Source organism: Aphelocoma coerulescens, chromosome 4, assembly GCF_041296385.1.
Source record: "Aphelocoma coerulescens isolate FSJ_1873_10779 chromosome 4, UR_Acoe_1.0, whole genome shotgun sequence".
Taxonomy (NCBI): Eukaryota; Metazoa; Chordata; class Aves; order Passeriformes; family Corvidae; genus Aphelocoma; species Aphelocoma coerulescens.
The window spans coordinates 68,298,015-68,317,146 of NC_091017.1; the positions used below are offsets into that span (position 1 = coordinate 68,298,015).

The following is a 19,132-nucleotide window of genomic DNA, read 5'->3' on the forward strand; positions in this document are numbered from 1 at the left end:
CATTTGCTAAAACAATAAAAAGTTCCCACTATAAGTTTCTCTGACATCTTATGGCTTGGAGGGGACTCATCCCTCCCCCTCCCCTTCCTCCTTTGGACTGATCATTTATCTTATTAGGGAAAAACAGCATATGTGATTATTTCTGTTTGTTATGTAGCAGTGGAAATCATCCAGTTTGTTCCCCCTGGCCTGTGTTCCCGAGGAGGCACCAATTACTGAGTCTGAGTTTTAACCGCTCCTCATAAATCACTGCGACTAAAATCATTAAACAATGATGTAATTTCAATCCAAAGTATAGTTTTATTGCATTTGATTGTTAATAATTGTATTAAAATTATCATTTTCTCTTAAGTACCTCTAAATGGACCTTTTTAATATCTGCATCCAGCTGCACTTTATCACTCAATGTATCTCCTTTGCGTGTCTTCAGCTCACATTTGCTGACTCGATGGACTCTTGCCCTGCCAGTGAAGGGCCTTGAGAAAAGTGATGTGTCTGTGGGAGTGGGGCCAGATTCGGCTTCACTTTGTGACAGCACAACTGTCAGCTCAAAGCTTTCCCTGCAGAATCTGCCTGACTAATGACAATAGAAGGGCCAGAAAAAAACACAACTGAGCCTGCCATTCCCAGGCTGGGATGGAAGCCCTGAGGGTAGAAAACTCATCTTTTTGCTGAGCATATTTGACATGAGAGATATTAGGAGAAAATCATCCTGTATTCCCATTACACCTTTACAAAGTTAAACTGTACCCTGATCAACTCTGACTGAATTTCCTTCTCAGGATATTTTTCTCAAAATTATTCTTCACTTTCTTTGTCAAAGCAGAACCTACTCTTCTCTTGAATATGCTAACCAAAGATATATCAATTTGTTATGGAAACCATGTGTCAAGTTTAAGATATTTCTAATAAGAAAGGAATCTAACCCTTTTTTAGCATTAAATCTGCCTTGAAGTCTGAAATGTTAAACGTAATTGTAAAAAGATGCTATAGCGCTTGCCAGTGCATGTGTGTGTGCATATCTCTGTGTGTATATATATCAATTTATGATTATGAAGGGTTTTTTTCCAATTTCATGCTTATTTCTATTCTTTTTTTTTCAATTTATTCTGTTTGTATGCATATTTTAGTAGAAGAGATATTAAAGAAATTTAAGAAAAACATAATGTAAAGTAGAGAGAAAATAATTTCCTTATAGATGTAAGTAATAGGACATTATAAATGGGGTTTCTTTTATTCCCAGATAGAATTCTAAAGCTGGTTAATATGAAATCCTCTCTTTTCTTCCATCCACATAATTACTATTCTGTAGCTGGCTCTACATAACTTGATTATATTATGTTCTCAGGGCTGTTGCTGGAGTTGACGGAGACCTTGATTTAGTTCATATGGAAATCCAGGACCCCAGTGGAGGTATGCAAATGAAAATGTTATCAATTGATACCCTAGTATATAGTCATTTCTCTTTGGTTTAGAGGTACTTTTTGGATTGTTTTTAAAACTAGTCAGAAGAGAAAGTGTGCAAGTCAGATTCTTTCTCTGTTTATTTGTAGTCAGCAAAACTGTCCTGTTATATAAAAATATAGTGTAATTTAAAATCTACTTGTTTTTCACTTTAGGACAATATGACGTCAAGATGCTATGCTCTGTTGATAATGTCCATTAATAGTGCAATTTTTCCTGGCATTTAAACATTGAACAGTTTTTCCTGATTTGCAAATAAAACTGGTAATGCAGTGTTAGTGCTGGCTGAGTGTTAAAGTGAATCATTGCATGTGTCAGGTCTAGTGCACCAACCACCATCTCAGAATTTCCTCATGTTACAGTATCCACTATACTTTGAAACTTCGAAAGGAAAATAAATGGAAGGGCAGACTAGTAGTCAGAATGTGCTTAATGAGTCATCATGATTCCAAAAGCTTGTATAGTTTCTTGTTACCAATCATACTCTTGAAAGATAATTTGATTCCTTGAATCAGATCATCTAAGTTCCTGTGCATCTTAAAAGTGAGTCATTAAGAATGTACAGTTTGACTTGCCCTGTTCCCATAGCTTTTCTTCATTTCAGCCCTATTAGAAAATCAAAGTTACCATATTGAAAGCTGGATAAAAAAAAGTCTAAATCTTTTAGCAGTGAGATTTATGAGACATGGTAACAGCTCCATCAGCTGCTTTGTTAGAGACAAAGTAAGAAGATTCAGGACCTGAATGCAAAGGGGGTTTTTTGTTGGTGGCAGATTTTGGGGTTTTTTTTTGGTTCATTTTGGTTTGGGGTGTGTTTTTGGAGGGGGGTGTGGTTGGTTGGTTGGTTGGTTGGTTGGTTGGGTTTTTTGGTTTGTTTTGGTTTTGGTGGGTTTTTTGTTTTCTTTTTTAGAATTTTTTTTTGTGGTGTGGGTTTTTTTTTATTTTATTTTTAGTATTTAACAGAAACAGCAGACAAAGAAAAACTCTCATGAAGTATCTCCTGACTAGATTTTCAACAAACTGATTTTATGCAATTATGGTCAGTACAAGGATAACCATTGATTTAGCGGAAACAACATCTTTGCTCTACCCACTACGAAGAACTGTAATTTTTTTGATGTGAATTGTGAACACCTGCAGGACTTTAGATGGTCCATTGCTGCACCAAATGTCCTTGTGGTGATGACTTGGACATAAGCAGGAGAAGTTGGATTGACTGTAACTGCCTCTTAAACAGATCCAGATTTTAAAACAAATGATTGTATCCAGTACACTGGTTTGTCCTTCTCTAATTAAAAGTCATAAAATGTGGGATGCATTTCCCATCATACTGCAAAAGTAATGAAGGACATGGGGGTCATTATTTGCTCTCTCATGCTGTACCTGAAGCGTGAGTAGCATCAGTGATCTAGGCACAAGTTTGTGTAAATAACGTTTTCCTCACTGTGCTTGGGAAAGTCACTCAAGTACTTTGTGCTCAGAAGCTTGTGATGAAGGGTGAGCTGTACAAAAGCTTGGGGAAGGTCTTTAAGAGTCTCAGGGAAGGTCTTTGAGCCACAGCTGGTATAAGATAATGATAGTTGGCTCTGCTCTCTCTGATAAGAGCAGATTGTATCAAAGATGCAGTGGTGCTGTTCTAAGAACCCAGGGAGAGAGGATAGACCTTGCTAACTGGAAAGGAAGACAAAGGCCATAGCTTCCTCTGGTTATAAATCAGTCCAGGCTTTTTCAGCAAGGTATTAACTCTGAATATAGAAATCCTGCCCCAACAGACCAGTTCCAATAGTGTGCTAATAGTGTGTCTGAACATTCTTACAGAGCTTTGAAAATAGGCTTTAAAATTCTGCACGCTGTCTACTAAATGGGGTCTGATTCTTTTCTCATTCATCACAATTTTATACTGGGGTTGATCTATTGATTTCAGTTATGTTGTGTCAGGCTGCCATTTCTCCAAGTGAATAATTCAGCTCTGTGCATAGGTTAAGTGAGAAAAGAGGCTCCTTCTATTATCCCCACCCATGAATGGCTCATTCATCTAACCCCTAATCTCTCTGGACCAGCAAAATTTGGATGATAACAGGCTGCCTCCAGGGAATGATCTGAACTGTAAGCAGTTAATATATTCTCAGTATATTGGAGATTGAAAAAGTCTGGTATGAGACTTTAATATAATAATTCTACAACTAACTCACCTGGCAAAGGCAGCATTTTTCCTACATGAATAGCATTTAATACTGCTTGCTTCTTTTTCCCTTGATAGCCCTGTCATATGTTTCTGTCTCTCTTCCCTCAGGTTATCGCTACATCACTTGCCAGATTCAAAATTGTTCTGATAAGACAATGACAGTCCCATTTGCTGGCAGCACTGATCGGGATTCCCTGACTGTGCAGGATGACTACATATTTCTTCAGGTACTGCCATTTTTGGGAGACACAGCTCATTTTCAAATTCAAAAATAAAGTTCTAAACAGCAACACTGTAAGGAGCAGGGAGGAATTCATGAATGATGATTTATGAATTTTTACATGGAAAAAAGCATTCCTTTATCATCCAAACAAAAAGGAAATAAAAAAGGCGTCTTTAGTTTGTGCAACCAGTTGCCCTTTAACTATATGAAAATTTTCAAGTGGATTGTGTTACTTTTTATAAATACTCTTGTGTGTTAGGTGAAATGCAAACCTTGTGTTCTTGTGATTACAAACTCTTATGAGTCCTTTCCAGAGAAAGGTTCCCTGAGAAAAGCATCCAAGGACAACCACTGACAGAGTAGTTGCACAGCTTCTTCATATGGATTCTCCTCTGAAGAGCTTTTGCCAGGAAAGAACTACTAATATGGCTGTGCTTAGGAAGCAAAAGGGTGAAATGGCCATAGCTGGGGAGCTTGGAGCAAATTAGTATGGAATCATAGAATGACTTAAGTTGGAAAAGACCCTTAAAATTGAGTCCAGCCCTAAACCTAACACTGCCAAGTCCATCACTAAACCATGTCCCCAGGCGCCACATCTACAACTCATGGTGGTCCGATTTACATTGGGTTATTTCCCTAACTACAAGACCTGCCTGCAGAAATATGGGCTGGAACTTATCAGCCATATTGCACCAGTACAGCTCAGGCACACTTGTAAGTATTGCTTTGTGTGCTTGGCACTGGTTGTGGTTTGAATCTATCAGAGCTGCAAAATTCTCAAGGAGTGGTTATGTCCTCTTTGTTTTATTAGATTTTACTAGGGAAGTTGCTTGTGCTTTCCTTAGTGCTTGGCTATCATTTTTCCCTTACTTTGATGGGATTTGTTTGCAGCAAGACTTATCTATTTATTGAGTTTTACAGGAAAGCTAAATCATGGCAATGGATATGCCTCCCCACCACTGCCTCAGTGTGCATCAGATTGGCTCCTTTCCAGCTTTCCCCCCTTGGGCTTGTTTCTTCTGCAAGGACCTATAAATTAGTAGGGACACAAAGGATCTGTTCTCCTCTTGTTTGGTATAGGGGTTTCAAGGACCCACATGGCTTAGAAGAATTAACACTAAAAACAACAAAAAAAAAGGAAAAAACTCCAACCAAAAAAATAAAAAAATAACCAAAAAAACCACACACCAACCAAAAAAAAAAAAAAAGTAGGCATTTTTCAGATCAGATATGGCACTCATGGCACTCATTTTGCTCAAATCTATTATCATCTCTGGCTCCCCCCAGGCACAGTTTAAAATCCATTTCATGGTGTGTAGATGCTGAGAACTGCTTCTCACCATGCGAACTTCCAGACTGCTGTGCTCAGTAAAACACTGGCTGCTTCCTCATCAAGCATTTTTCTTTGTTGGATGTCTTGTACAACTGCATCCTGAGCTGTTATTCCATTTTGTGACAGACATGAGCAGATGCAAAATGGAAGTATAAGGTGGAAATGTACACCTAAGTAATAGACAGTTGCTACCCAATGATGCCTTTGGTAATTTGGTCTCTGTAGGTCTGAGACATGGCAGTGCCAGTAGTTGAGATGTTCATGTGTTCCACATAAAGGGGAAACATCTCTAGTCTTTTTGTTTTGGACTTTTCTGCAGTAAACCACAGTATATAATGTATATCTTATTGCTAAATTGGTTTGCAGTTAGCCATATCTGTGTTACTGGAGGATAGAAGATGCCTCTGGAATCCTATAGTCACATCTGAAGCACAGCCACCCCAGAGGTGTGAGGCAAGACAGCATTTACGTGTTCCAGTGAAACCACACAGCAGCTGCACATCTGAGAAACAGCATACTTTCAAAACCACCTGGAAATTATTTTATCAATACACTACAGTATTGCTGTATAATTTATAATCATATCAGGGACTCCTCATGATATCACAGCAATGCCTGTCAGAAAGAGGATGGAACAGAATCCTCTGTGCAAAAAGAGAGGAGAGTTTGAGGCTGTCTTCCTGCCCCTGGCATTGCTCATATTTCCTGAGCTGTGCAGATGTGAATCAGAGTATTGCAGGTCTGCACTGCTAATCCTGGCCCAAATCTATTTTGGAGATTTTTACCATCTTAGAGGAAGATCTCAACCACAATTCTTTAGTGTGTATATAGACACAAAGATCAGAAACTTTCTAATACTAATTTTTTTCCCAGTTTGCACTGACAGTCAGTTTCAGAGGTGATTTTAGTAGGATGATTAAAGTTTCAAGACTGTTCTTAAGCACAGACCAGCCTTTAATGCCAGTGAGGCTTGACACAACTAGGTGCTTAAACTCCAATTCTCCTCTGCCTTGCATCATCTCCAGTTATTTGAAATGAATGATGTTAAAACTTGCATTTAAACAAAACCTGTGAGCAGATGGGTAAGACTGCCATTTAGCACTAGTTAAAAAATTGTGAGGTTTTTGGTTTATCTGTCATTTAATAAATCACATTCCTAAAGGCATCACATTCTTTATACCACAAAAAATGCATACAGTATTAAATACTTTGTTATCTTTAAAATATTCAGGCAGGTGGACCTGCTGTCATACATCAACTTTATTTTTACCAAGCCAAATCAAGTTTTTGGGCTTCAAGAAAGGCTGTCTTTCAAATCAGGTTCCCTTTTAAAAGACAAAAATTTAGGAGAAAAATAGTGGGATTGGGGTGGGATTTTAAATGGATTTCTCAAGTCAGAGAAAGAAGATGAGTCTGAATGTTAAAAAAAAGTCAAATATTATTTACCAAAGGCTATTTTTTATTTACAGATATCATCTGGTGGTGCTTAAAGGCTTTGTTGGAATTATGCCAATTTATATGCGGGCATATTGGTGTTACATTTCTGATTAGAAAATCCAGGGGAGGTTTTGAGTTGAGTATTTTCACTGGTGTTTATTTGGAATATTCCTTTCAGTGCTTTGGAACATTGCATTAAAAGTAATGACTACGTATTTCAGTTACAGGTTAAAAGCAAAACAGTCTTCCATCTCGGGTTATTTGGATTTAACATAAGCTGTCACAGGGTTCTGTTTTTCCTTTGTATAGAGCACATCAGCAAATCGGACCAAGTATTACGTGTCCTACCGTCGAAATGGCTTTGTACAGATGAAGTTGCCAAAATATGCACTGCCAAAAGTAAGTGTACATGCTTTTCTTTCTCTTTTTGCATTTGTCATCTTCTCTTTCTACCTAAACTAGTTTTGTTCTGCTCTTTTTCAAACTTCCTTATCCTGAGTTCACAATTTCTCCTTGTAAGGATTTTTGAATCCCATTTGTGGTATATTCTTACCCTACTATTTTTATTTGTACTCTATTAATGTAGTACTCATAAACCATAGGGGGGGAATAACATACAACAGCTTATTTGACGTCAGTTACTGCAATGGTTTTTGAGCTTTGCTTCCATGAGGCAGTGCTACACACCCAATGGCAATGGAATGATACAGAGCAAGTGTTCTTTCAGTAATCAGTTACATTTTAATTCCACATGGCGTTTTCTGCTATAAGCATGAACACTAATATAAGAGAATTTTGCTACTTGATGGTGCTCTATTTCATTAAAGAATCCCAGGATGGACTTTGATTGCTCAATGAAATTGTAAGACTTGGTAAGAGGTTTCTTCAGTCTACCCCATCTTCCCAGTGATAGGGTTTCTATATTTGCCCAGTAAGTCAGCAATTCAGCACAGATATTTAAATATGGTCTAACTGATGCAGTTGAATTTTTTTGTGCTGCACACAGTATATTTCCTAAATTTACAGTTAGAAGGCTTCTGCAGTCCTGAAGAAAAATAACTTGGAGGTTTGAAAGGCCCAGCTGGATAAAACCCTCAGTAACCAGCTCTGGCCTTACAGCTTACCCTGCTCCCAGCAGGAGGCTGATCTGGAGGTTCTCATGAGGTTCCTGCTTTTTCATGTGATTCTCTGTGATTCTATCACTTACTTAGCAGACAACTTGTTTTCTTTGCATGCCTTGAATTGCACTGGTTTAATTCATTGCTCATCTAATGAAGGACATTAGAGTACAATTTATTTCCTTTTGCTGTTATTGTTATAAAGCAAACATGCTAATATCAGGATTTTTTCATCTTAGATTTTTTTCTTTTTTTATGTCAGTATAAATGGTTGTCTGAAGACTTCTTGTTTTAAATGTACAACATATTAAAAGAATCTCACATCAAATCCTCAGGTATTAGTTGAACAAGAATTTGAAAGTTTGATATGCTTCTAGTAGCACTACAGAAATAGCTATCTATCTATCTATCTATCTATCTATCTATCTATCTAATCTATCTTTGTCAAGAAATGTGTAGTCAAAGACAGGTATATAAAATTTATTCCACAAAATTATTTCCATATTTTTCAGGCCTTCAAGGTAGCCTTTATGCTTTCTTGGGGGAAATTGTAGTCAGGAAAACAGGAGAATTTCCAGTTTTGAATGTTAAAATATGTCAAATATGGACACCTCAAGGGACTGCAGCCCATTGAGCCTTGCACTGGCCCACAAGAAAGCAATTAAGGAGCAAGGCAAGGAAGCAGAGTGTAAACAAGGAGTTTCTGACAAATTCAGAAAGTGTTAGTCACAATTCCCTGGTATTTCTCTCATGTGGAGTCTGGATTGTTTGAAATAGTACTGCATGCATGCTCAATTTTTGCCTTGGAAAATATGGGTTTTGTTTATTTTTCTTTTTTTTTTTTCTTGCTAAGTGGATTACTCCAGGCTTGACTGAAGAAATAAATTAGAAGTTAGTGGTTTCAGTTTGGGTAGAGTCAATAGCTACCTAGGAACAGGGTGACTATGTCTTTTTGACAGGGATGTTTTTGTGCTCTTCCTCGTTCAGGCAATATCTAATGAGTGGAATGAAGGAAATTTTATCTCTTCTGCATTTTGACAATGCTTCCAGGAGAAGTTTCCTTGGTATCAGCACAAAACAAAGTTCAGAATTTCACTAAGATGGCCTGAAAGCCAGACATAGCTTCAGAACATTAGAATAGTGGTGAATATGAATGATTATAACCTTTTCTGAGAAAGATACTTTTTTTTTTTTTTAAGTGATTTGGTACCTTCACATTACAACAAAAACTTTAGATGCTGAAGTAAATACGAACACAGCTCTGAAATTTTTCACAGTGCTGTATTTCAGTGAGAATCATCCAAGTGCAGTGGAAATGGATTGTCCAGTCCAATTTGAACAGAAGGGAAAAGACTCATATGAGCAAATTACTGATAGACCTTAGCAAAGAAGCAGGATATCAGCAAAGACACTGGCACATTAAAAGTATATCTAGAACATATGACTGTGGAGTTTCTTCTTTTATGGCAGTAGGAGATAAACAGAATGGATGAATTTACAAAGGATGTTTTTTTAAGATTGATTAAAACCAATAGCTTTTGAAAAATCTGAGTTTCAGAGGGTTTTAAGTATTAGATTCTGCCTAACCAGGAGATGAAGCATGACTGTAATAGGCTATATTTAATTTTTCTCAAAAGCATGAAATGAGATGTCAAAAAAAATCTCTTTCCAGGTGATCTCTGGACAGAATTTTTGATCAGTGATTGCATACAGGGAAGTAAAACTGTAGCCAAGTCAGAAGACCCTATGGACTGGTCAAGGATGTGTCTAAAAACTTTAAGAGAGCTGTGCCAAAATGCAGCCTCTAGCCTAAGGGAACAGGGCTGGGCTCTTCAGATGTTATTCTTTTGCTGCATAGATGCCTTTCATGATGATTTTGCATATGGAGACAGAATGAGCAGTTTCAGACTGAATAATTAGAAAATGTTTTTGATGTCTCATTTTACTTTCAATATGAAAAGGTTGGAAATCTACAAAAAAGTTATTCAGTGTTTTATATTGATGTCATTTGCATTTGTGTTTGTATTTGTCTCCAAATACAAACTAGGTATTCCAAGAGAAACCTAGAAAAGAATATTGTGTCTCTGGGCATATCTAGAGTCCTCCTTACTTGCGAATGAAAGGCTGCTAAAGGCAGCTTCCAGCCAAGTTTTACCTCTGTTAAGTGTCTGGGCTCCAGCTCCACAGTGCCATTGAGGTCACCTTTTTGTAACACATCATAGCTCTGTGTGTACAGACAGCAGAGCCATTGGGGGCCATCAGGATTCAGGTAATTTTTTAAAACTTTTTTCTGTGCTATTAAGAATTTTTTTTTTCTTTTTTCTCTTTTCTTTTCTTTTTTTTTTCTTTTTCTTTTTTCTTTTTTCTTTTTTCTTTTTTCTTTTTTCTTTTTTCTTTTTTCTTTTTTCTTTTTTCTTTTTTCTTTTTTCTTTTTTCTTTTTTCTTTTTTCTTTTTTCTTTTTTTCCTTTTTCCTTTTTTCTTTTTTCTTTTTTCTCCTTTTTCCTTTTTTACTTTTTTCTTTTTCCTTTTTTTCTTTTTTCTTTTTTCTTTTTTCTTTTTTCTTTTTTCTTTTTTCTTTTTTCATTGCATGGAATCACACAGCTGTCTCCTGCATTTGACAAGTGCTGGCTTCTGCCAGAAGGGGTGGTAGCAAAGGCTGGTGAGACCATATCAAAGGTTGCCTGTATGCTCCCCAAAACATGAAGAGGAATTTCCAAACTGTTGTTTTAAAAATGAACTGGTTTTTATACTGTATTCCACTTTATCAAGATTGCTTGCTCTGTGCTGCTAAAACTAGATCAGAAGTTAGGAGCTTGTAGGAAGGGAATACCAAAATCAAGCCAAGAGCAGCAGGATTGTGTTTGTTGACTTGGCTGGTTAGGCATTCAGGAGTGTTCCAGGGGGATCCAGCAATCCCCCTCGGGCTATTTTCAGCCTTGAGCAGAGGTTCAGCTGCCACTGCTGGGAGGGTAAGTCTGCCCAGGGGGCACAGGCTAAAGCCCCGTCCAGACTGCCAGCACATTTGTATTGCACAAACATTCCTGCAGCTCTCATTGCCCTTGCCTTGAGAAGTGCAGTATGGAGAGGGAGAGAGGGAGGAGTACATTGGCTCTGGTCCTTAATCAGTTATTTAAGTCATGCTCTAATGTGGTTAACAATAAAACTGGGAACTAGTTCCTTCTGAGAGCTTAAGCAAAAGAAATTAACAAAATTGTTGACCAAGCTAACAAAAATGCTACAAATTATGACAATTTTACTATTGAAATTTGGAATAATTTAGTTATTCAGAGTCCTCTTCCCATCTCTCTTAAATAAACTCCATTGATAATGATCTCCTTTTAAGAACTGATACAAGGCAGGCATTGATTGATCCTGAATTCATTCATGCCACCTACAAAATCTTAATGATGCAAGAGCTCTGTTGTCTGTTGTATCCTACTGCAATTCAGAATGTTGAGTTCTGGAAAGGTATGGTGTGGAAAAAGCTTCTTTCATCTTTTTCAATCTCTGTATGTATTTTCAATTTTATGAAATAGGCAATAATGTAAAATTTTTCAGGTAACCAGCTTAAATGGAAGTGTAGGGGAAGAGTGAACAAAACCAAAAGAAGAAAAAATCCTATTGCCTTAGAAATAGGTTGAAGTCTCTAGTTTATTCATGGTAATATGAATCTCCTGTCGATACCTTTTATCAGATCTATCTCTTCTTTTTATTTGATTATCACCTAGTCACCTCAAAGCAGGCCCACTTCTTCCTTGCCTCAGTCTGAATACACATCACTGTTTTAACCATAAACTTACTCTGAAATTGTCTGTATCATTCAGTAATAGATGCAAGACTCTCCTTGAATGAGCCTATCCATTAACAGCAGAAATGGTAGAAGATTCCTGGAGCCCTTTGGTCAGTGATGTTCTCTTAGAGGATTTGGCTGCCTGATGGTTGGACTACAGACTACGGAGTCTATGACAGCTCATTTAGTGAGGCTCTTAGTCTCCTGGTAATTTTTGTTCCGCTTGGGAAGCCCCTTCACCCTCACCACCCTGGGAGGCTTTGGCTAAGGTTACCCTGTGCCAGGCAGAAGAGCAGTTTGCAGCTGCAACTCCATTCTTCTGAAAGTCCACTGGAATGGCTGTTGAGCAAAGAAAAAAGGGAACAAAGTAGAAATGCAGGTAGCAGTATCATTTGATGCAGGGGAAGTGTTCCTTTCCCAGGCAGTGTCAGCGCAGTAGCCAGTGAACCTGAGCTACAGCAGCTGTCTGACTTGCTGGTTGTACAAATCCATCTGAGGAGGATTCAAGGAACTGTTCTTTTCTTCAAAGTGCAACTTGTCATTGATTTCTCTCCCTGAACTTTTTTACTTGGTCAGGCAAGGAAGATTAGGAGGATTATCTCTGGGATATGTGCCATCCAGTTACCTTGATTGTGCTTGAGAGATTACAGGGGTATAAATGTGGTACATCTGAAGGTCAAGACTGAGACTACAGAGCCTTGAGTGCTTACATCTGTTCCACTACTGATACATTTGCTTCTCACCATTCTCTGTTTCATACATTGCTTATCATGTTAACATTTTGCTCTACCACAGCATTAAAAGATTGCAAAGGGGCAGAATTCTGACATCTGACCAAAAATTATAAGATTTAAAACCCGAGAGTTTTGAGGTTTCTCTTTTTTTTGTCTTATTGACTGAAGCACCACAGTCCTGCCTGTGTAGCATTATACTGGCCTACAGTATTTTCACTTAATGATATTTTCTATGTCACCAGCATATTGTAGACAAAGGAGCACTGTCTGGCTGTACAATTTTTGTCATCTTTTATATCCTTCTGTCTTCAGGCAGTAATTGTACTTATTTGTGTTGTAGAGTTTCTTATCACAGTGAGTAATATGGTAAACCGTACTGAGCATTTCTTGAATATAAAATTCTATAAAGTATTTACAGACTTATAGGCTGGTCAGTTACTGAAAGTAGATGGTATGTGACTGTATACAATGAAAACAATGCATTTCTCTTCCCTTCCTCCTTTAAACCTCTTTCCTTCTTTCCTGCTATCCACGACTCCCCCATATCCCAACTCTGTTTAATAACTTTGGGCTTTTTGGACCGACTTTTCATTGGGTGTTCATTCAGCTTTATGTGATAACAGACTTGACTACATTAAAAGCAGGTAATTGTGGAAAGACTGATCATGTTGTTACCTCTGTGTTAGAAGTAAAAAAATAATTCTTAAGCAGTGAGTGTTTTCAAGAAGAAATATTTGATTGTGTCACTGTACTTGCTGGAGGAGTTCTTGGATGCCTGTGCACCAGGTCATGGCTGAACATGCTCAGTTCTTTCAGTGCCTTGTGTACACCCTCAGACTCATTTATTTGGCAGACCATGTCTATCCATTTGATATGAAAATTCTTTGAAGTGGTGCTTATCTTTTGGTATGAGTTGGCCTTCTGTACATGCCTAATTATTTTCAGTATCACTTTGACACTGCCTTTGTGTTATTTGTTAATTATGTTTTCTGCTGCTGATGTAGTACAAACATAGCAGCTTACAAGTCCCTGAGAGGGCAGAGTGACATGACCTGTCACTGGATGCCTAAATTAATCGTGCCAAATTTTAATATGAAGTCTTTGATCAGGATTCATTTAGCATTTTTTATAGAAAAGTAATTCTGATTCAACAGATCTCCAGCTGTCCTTAATTCTAATTCCATGGGCTGGTTCACTGCCTTGCACCTATGAGTAGTTTCGCAGATTTTTAGTGATAAATATGCAGATTTCTGTGCTTAGTGTGGTGTAACATCTCCCAGTGAAGAGGGAAAGATGAAGGAAACATTGTAACAAAGGAGTTTGCAAAATGCAGTGCACAAGAAGCACCTTAAACAAAACAGAGAAATCTCATGGGAGCTTAGAGGTTCAAAAAAAGGTTTTTGGATAATGCAACTTGTAGAACCTCACAACTGTGCAAAACTTACAACATAAGAAGAGGAGATAAAGGGAGAATACTGGTATTTGGGAATCACAGTCTATGGCTGATACCAACTGACATCAGTGAGATTTGCAAAAACAGAGAAAGAGAGAAGTGAAAATGGCAAGAGCATGGATGCGTGGGTCAGCCAGACATAGAGCAGAGCAGGCATGGCAGACTTGAGAGGGCAAAAGTAAAGTAGTAGAGATGAGAGAAGGGCTGTCCATGGAGAAATGAGCATGCCACAGAGGAAACAGCGTGGTTGCCACGGCAGATTGGGAAAACGATTCTGCCTTGGGACATCTGGAAGGGCATGGACTCTCATTACAGCATGGAAGTGAAAGAAAACCACAAGATTGTAAGTACTGAATGTATATGAGAATGCAGCCTGGAGATACCAAAAATCTGAAGAGAGACAATAAGAAATGTTCCAAACCCCGAAGACCTCTAACATCAGTAAAGAAGGTCTTTATAAGTGAATTTCAATAGATTGTGTGTGAATAGCATAATTACAGAAAAATGAGATGATCAGTGACACTTTGAGTAGCTTGCAGAATGTGGAGAGAGAGAAAGCAAGAAGGCAATTGCAGAAGTCCAAGCATGAAATCATAAAAGAATAAACACTTTCCTTATAGGATCTGCTGAGGTTACAGCCTAAGGTTGTATCTGTGTCCATGAATTAAATAAAGCAATAAAAACTTGCATTCCCTCTATCAATTTTTTTTTTTTTCTCAGACATCCTTTCTAGTTAACTCTTAGGTGACAGTAGGTTCTGTCTAGCAATATTTGGTGATGTCCCCTTTCCATGTGCTTCTCACCTCTTGAGGTGTGGGTAGCTTGGATGAAGGGATGGACTTGGCACACTGACAACCCATCCTCTGTATTTTTCAAACAATTTCTTCTTTTTAAATTCACCTTTCAGTATAGGAATAGTACAAGAGTAGCATGACAATTTACCTTTATTTTAACTAGATTTTCAGCAGTTTGTGTCATCCAGGATTTTGAAAGATGAGTTGAAGAATTGGGTATGAAATTTGCAGTTTTCCTCACATTGTCAATTACTTTTCCCAGAGGATTATAACAGAAAGCAGGGAAAGCAGCCACAGACTGATTCCTGGGCAGGAAGTGCTGCACAGGACTGTTGCAAGGTAGTATAACTGAAGGACTGCTTTGTTTCTTGAAGGAAAAGAAATCACTGTGAAAGGAAAATAGCTGTAAGGCTGAACTGGAAATCGGAAAGCATAAATTTTGAAAGGAAGGAACAAAGTTCAAGGCAGTACAAGGGTAATTTCACTTGCTAAGACCAGGATCTGTTAAGCTCTTACCTCAGCAAAGTTGGCAACCAGCGATCTGAGCAGACAAACATCTTTATTAGTAACAGTTACTGCCAAGAGAAAAGTGAACTCTCCTTTGCTGAGTAAACTTTTGCTGTCCAACTGCTCTTTCCTTCACCTGACCCCTACAGTCTGCCCAAAATTAATCCCCCGTCCTTGTGCACTGCACGCTTTGGCTCTTTGCATGTTGCTTCTTATGGCTCAGCTGGTCCTACCCCACCCTGGGATGGGAGACCCAGAGGTGAGCCTGTCCCCCAGCTCTCACCTCTGCCACCAAGGGCCACACATGCAACCACTGCCACCTCACAATGGAGAGCATGGAGTGGGAAAGAACTGAGGCACGGAAAGTGCCTTGCCTACATTCTCTGGAGTTTTGCATTTGTCTATGGCACTGTATAAATGTTTTACTGTAATAATGTAGATGATAATTTTGCAGAAAGCTCCTGGCTTTACAGGAGATTAAGGGTTTTCTAGAAGTTTTCACATTAAAGAATTCTTTCTTTATTCCTTTTGACTCTGCTTCACTTCCATCCTTATTATCAGATAGGCATGCGAACTTTCCATGTGGCATAATGTGGGCTACCAAGCCTCATGTTGCCCTGATTTAAGGCAGGAGGTGAAACATTCTGTACATTAAAGAGGCTTTTAAAAGAACCTATTGTGATCGGTTGCTGTGTTTTGCTGGCAATTCTGCCAGCCTCTCTGCTTTGGAGTAATTTTTCAGTACCAAAAAAAAAAAAAAGAGAACTATTCATGGGATGCTAAACAAAAATCTACTTTACTACATAGTTTAAATGAAAGTCTTGGAAAACAGCATTGAGCTGTCATGGATAGGGAGCTTCACTTGGATTCTTTTGTGTTGAGATGTGTCACATGTACAAAAATACTTTAAATTTAACTAAACTATTACTATTTAATAACCCTCCTCTGTTCATATTAAAAATCTTTCCATTGCATTATCTTACTTCTATTCATGCATTTTTTTAATCTAAGTGCCACAGTCACGTTGTGCATATTACCTAAAATGTGACTGCCATGATGAGTACTGAGTCTTGCTTTGTTACTGACACTTTCTTCAGTCTTTACTGGATTCTTATGAATTTGGTTTATTTGACTCCTTGAGTTCTACAAAGTTGTTTTCTTGATTTTCTTTTTTTTCTTTTTTAAGACAATTCACCCCAAATTCATATTTTCTTGACATTTTGGTAGCTTTATTTTATATTCACTGTAATACCTTAGTATTTTTCCAGTAATAAGGTGACCAGAACTGGATACAGTATCCCAGTTAAGTACCAAGGTCATGAAGAGTTTACAAGCTTTCAGTCTCCGTGACTTGATGTCATTTCTTACATAGCCCCAACATGTCTTTGTGCTGCCATATCTTATTACAAACTCATGTCCCTTTATTCTCTTTCCTAAGCTTAGTTCAGTGTTGCTACTTCCTGATTTATTTCTTCGGTTTAGTATTAGTGTTAAATTATTTTCCCCAGCTGTGCATTTTTTTTTTTTCTGAGACATTTGGAGTGAAGAAGCTGGGAAAACTGAAAGCAAGCTGTAGCAATATCCATGCCTGAAATTCTTGGGAAATGAATGCAGAATGTTGATTCTCATGTTATTACTGTTGAATATTTAAGTGGTTCTGTAGGCATGGATAGACAAATTAATATAATCTACTATAATACACATGAGCTGTGTGCATGATAGGCACTAATTCCTATGTGAAATGCTGTAAATTATATCTGATCCTCTTTGTGTTAAGCTATTTTTTACCTAATTTTCATTTCTCTATTACTTGTAGATTATTTTTTAGATTAGCTTTGTTAATGTTGTTTCTGTCTTCCTTTGACTCTTATCCAGATCTTGGAAAATCAGTCACTTCTTTTTTTTTCCTTTCCCTTTTTTTCCTTTCAAGAAGTCATTTCCTGATAAAGTCAAAGCAGATTCCAGCTATTGCACATTCAGGATTTTTTTCTCCACTAAGCTGGTTTGCACTGCAGTCAGAAGGCAGTGAGAAACCCACCTTGGAGCAGTGGGATACAGCATGCTGATTAGTATTACGTTGGGAGATTATTGCTATTAAACATTCAGATGTTCCCCTCCCCCCAGTATTAAACTATCCTGAATAACTTATTGTTTGTAAAATAGAAATTATGTAAAAAATTAATCATTGTGTATCTTATTTTCATACAGGATTTACAGATAATCAGTACAGATGAAAACCAGGTGTTTGTGGCTGTCCAGGAGTGGTACCAGACAGACACATACAACCTGTACCAGTCTGACCCACAAGGTGTTTACTACTCCATCTTGCTGGAGAATGTCCGGAGCACAAAGCAGCCAGAAGAGAATGTCCTGATAGATATTCTGGAGGTAGATCTTTACCTTTGCCTTTGTGTGGAGGGTTTTTATGATTATGGGTATAATTCATTTTAAACAAATTTATTTTCACAGTTATATTTAATGTAAAAAATCTAGGATTTCTGTCTTATTTATAGCACATTGTTCCTACTTACATGTTTCCCTCTTGCCCTACTAATGTGCTGTGTACTCTAACTAGATTCTTGGGATGGGGTTCTATGGATGTGCAAATCCAAAACTTGCTAAGGTTTTTTTTAAGATGTTGAAAAGTGAAGCTGGCAGCACAATTTATTATTGAAGTAAGAAGTTATGCAGCTGTCTATGCACAGCTTTTTTCTTCTAGGTGACTCAGTGGTGCATTTCCTGACTTAGAGCAGGACATCTTTTAGCCAGTAGGGTTTTAAATATAATCCTGCAAGCCTTGTGCTAGGTTGTGTCAGCTCTGAAAGGCAAAGAGCCAACAAAATTAGATATTGGACAGCAAATCCACTTGCTTTCAATATGGGTCTTGTGCCAGCAGCATTTTTTGTGAGACAAACTCTCCTGTAAACAAATCTGTCTTGTATTTTAACATCAGTGCACTTGGCAAAATAAAAGGCTATAGTGTTTTGGAAGAGTATCACAGACTGTTATCAATTCCATTCCTGTTTAGGGAATGGCATTTCAATATAATGAATTTCAATGTAATAAGGTGTACATTTGCTCTGGTCCTGCTCTTTCTGGCCATTATCACAACATTAAACTGACAGAGCTTTGGTCTGACTCAGTTTGTCCCATTACACTGTAATTTGCTTGGTGTTAATTTAAAAAAAAACCTAAAACTTTAAAGGTGCACCAGACTTCTTTGGCAAAGGTAATTCTGGATACAAGGCACACAGTGACAGAGCTCTTAAATGGCTGTAATTAGACTTTTCTTGGTGGGGGAAAATGATAGTGTTTTCTTCCTCCTTATCTCCTCCATCTTTCTTTCGCTTTTTCTTTCTAAATGGCTCTAGTAAAACAGAAAGGTCTCTCATTACCAGTGATTATTTTCTAGACTCTACCTTTTTAGAAATGAGGCTTCCTAATGAGTGAAGCTACACATTGTGTGTAGACACGTTCCCACAGGGTGATTTAGTGACAGCATTAGTTTGCAGCGTTTTACTCTTGGTCACCCCTGTGGGATGCAAAGCTAAAAGGCAGTCAGGTGCAATCTCTACTCCTTGCATCACCTGTAGCATGTAAATTCAGGTAAGTTGTACAGAGATGCTACCCCTGGCTGTCCTTTTGTCTACAAGAATTATTAACTTTATTCAGTTACACTGATTGTTTCATAATTTCCCAATGTTACTGAGGGCATATTAGATAATGCAATCCTAGTTTATTGTGTGCTAGATCAATTTGTAGGGTTACATTAAAAAGGAAATGTAGGCATGATAAGGACAATACACATGGAGCCATACAATTCAATTTTTTCAGCTATTTTTGAAATTGAGTTGCTTTATAGGAGAGCACTGACAGCTTCCAGATAGCTTGCACCATAAATAGTGTTCATCTTGTTTACTAGAATGGGACCAAGTGCTCATAATGTGTGGGTTGTTTACTCAGTATAAAATTGCTAATAAATAAAACACATATTCCAGGCCTCAAGGATGGGATTTTTTTTGGTCTAATCTGGGGGGTTTTTTTGGGGCATTTTAATGCAAGTATCCCATCTTGGGAAGGGGAACCTTCAGTG

General features: G+C 37.8%; 1 protein-coding gene across 9 annotated transcripts in view; it reads left to right on the forward strand.

The window, feature by feature from the left end:
• The window catches only part of SORCS2 (sortilin related VPS10 domain containing receptor 2), a 539,351-nt gene that overhangs the window by 447,684 nt on the left and 72,535 nt on the right, over positions 1-19,132 (forward strand). For all 9 annotated transcript variants that reach the window (XM_069014500.1, XM_069014502.1, XM_069014501.1 and 6 more), the window contains 4 exons: positions 1,349-1,413; positions 3,758-3,876; positions 6,952-7,041; positions 17,248-17,427. In XM_069014500.1, coding sequence (XP_068870601.1) covers positions 1,349-1,413; positions 3,758-3,876; positions 6,952-7,041; positions 17,248-17,427 — 454 coding nt within the window. The remainder of the gene's footprint in view (positions 1-1,348; positions 1,414-3,757; positions 3,877-6,951; positions 7,042-17,247; positions 17,428-19,132) is intronic.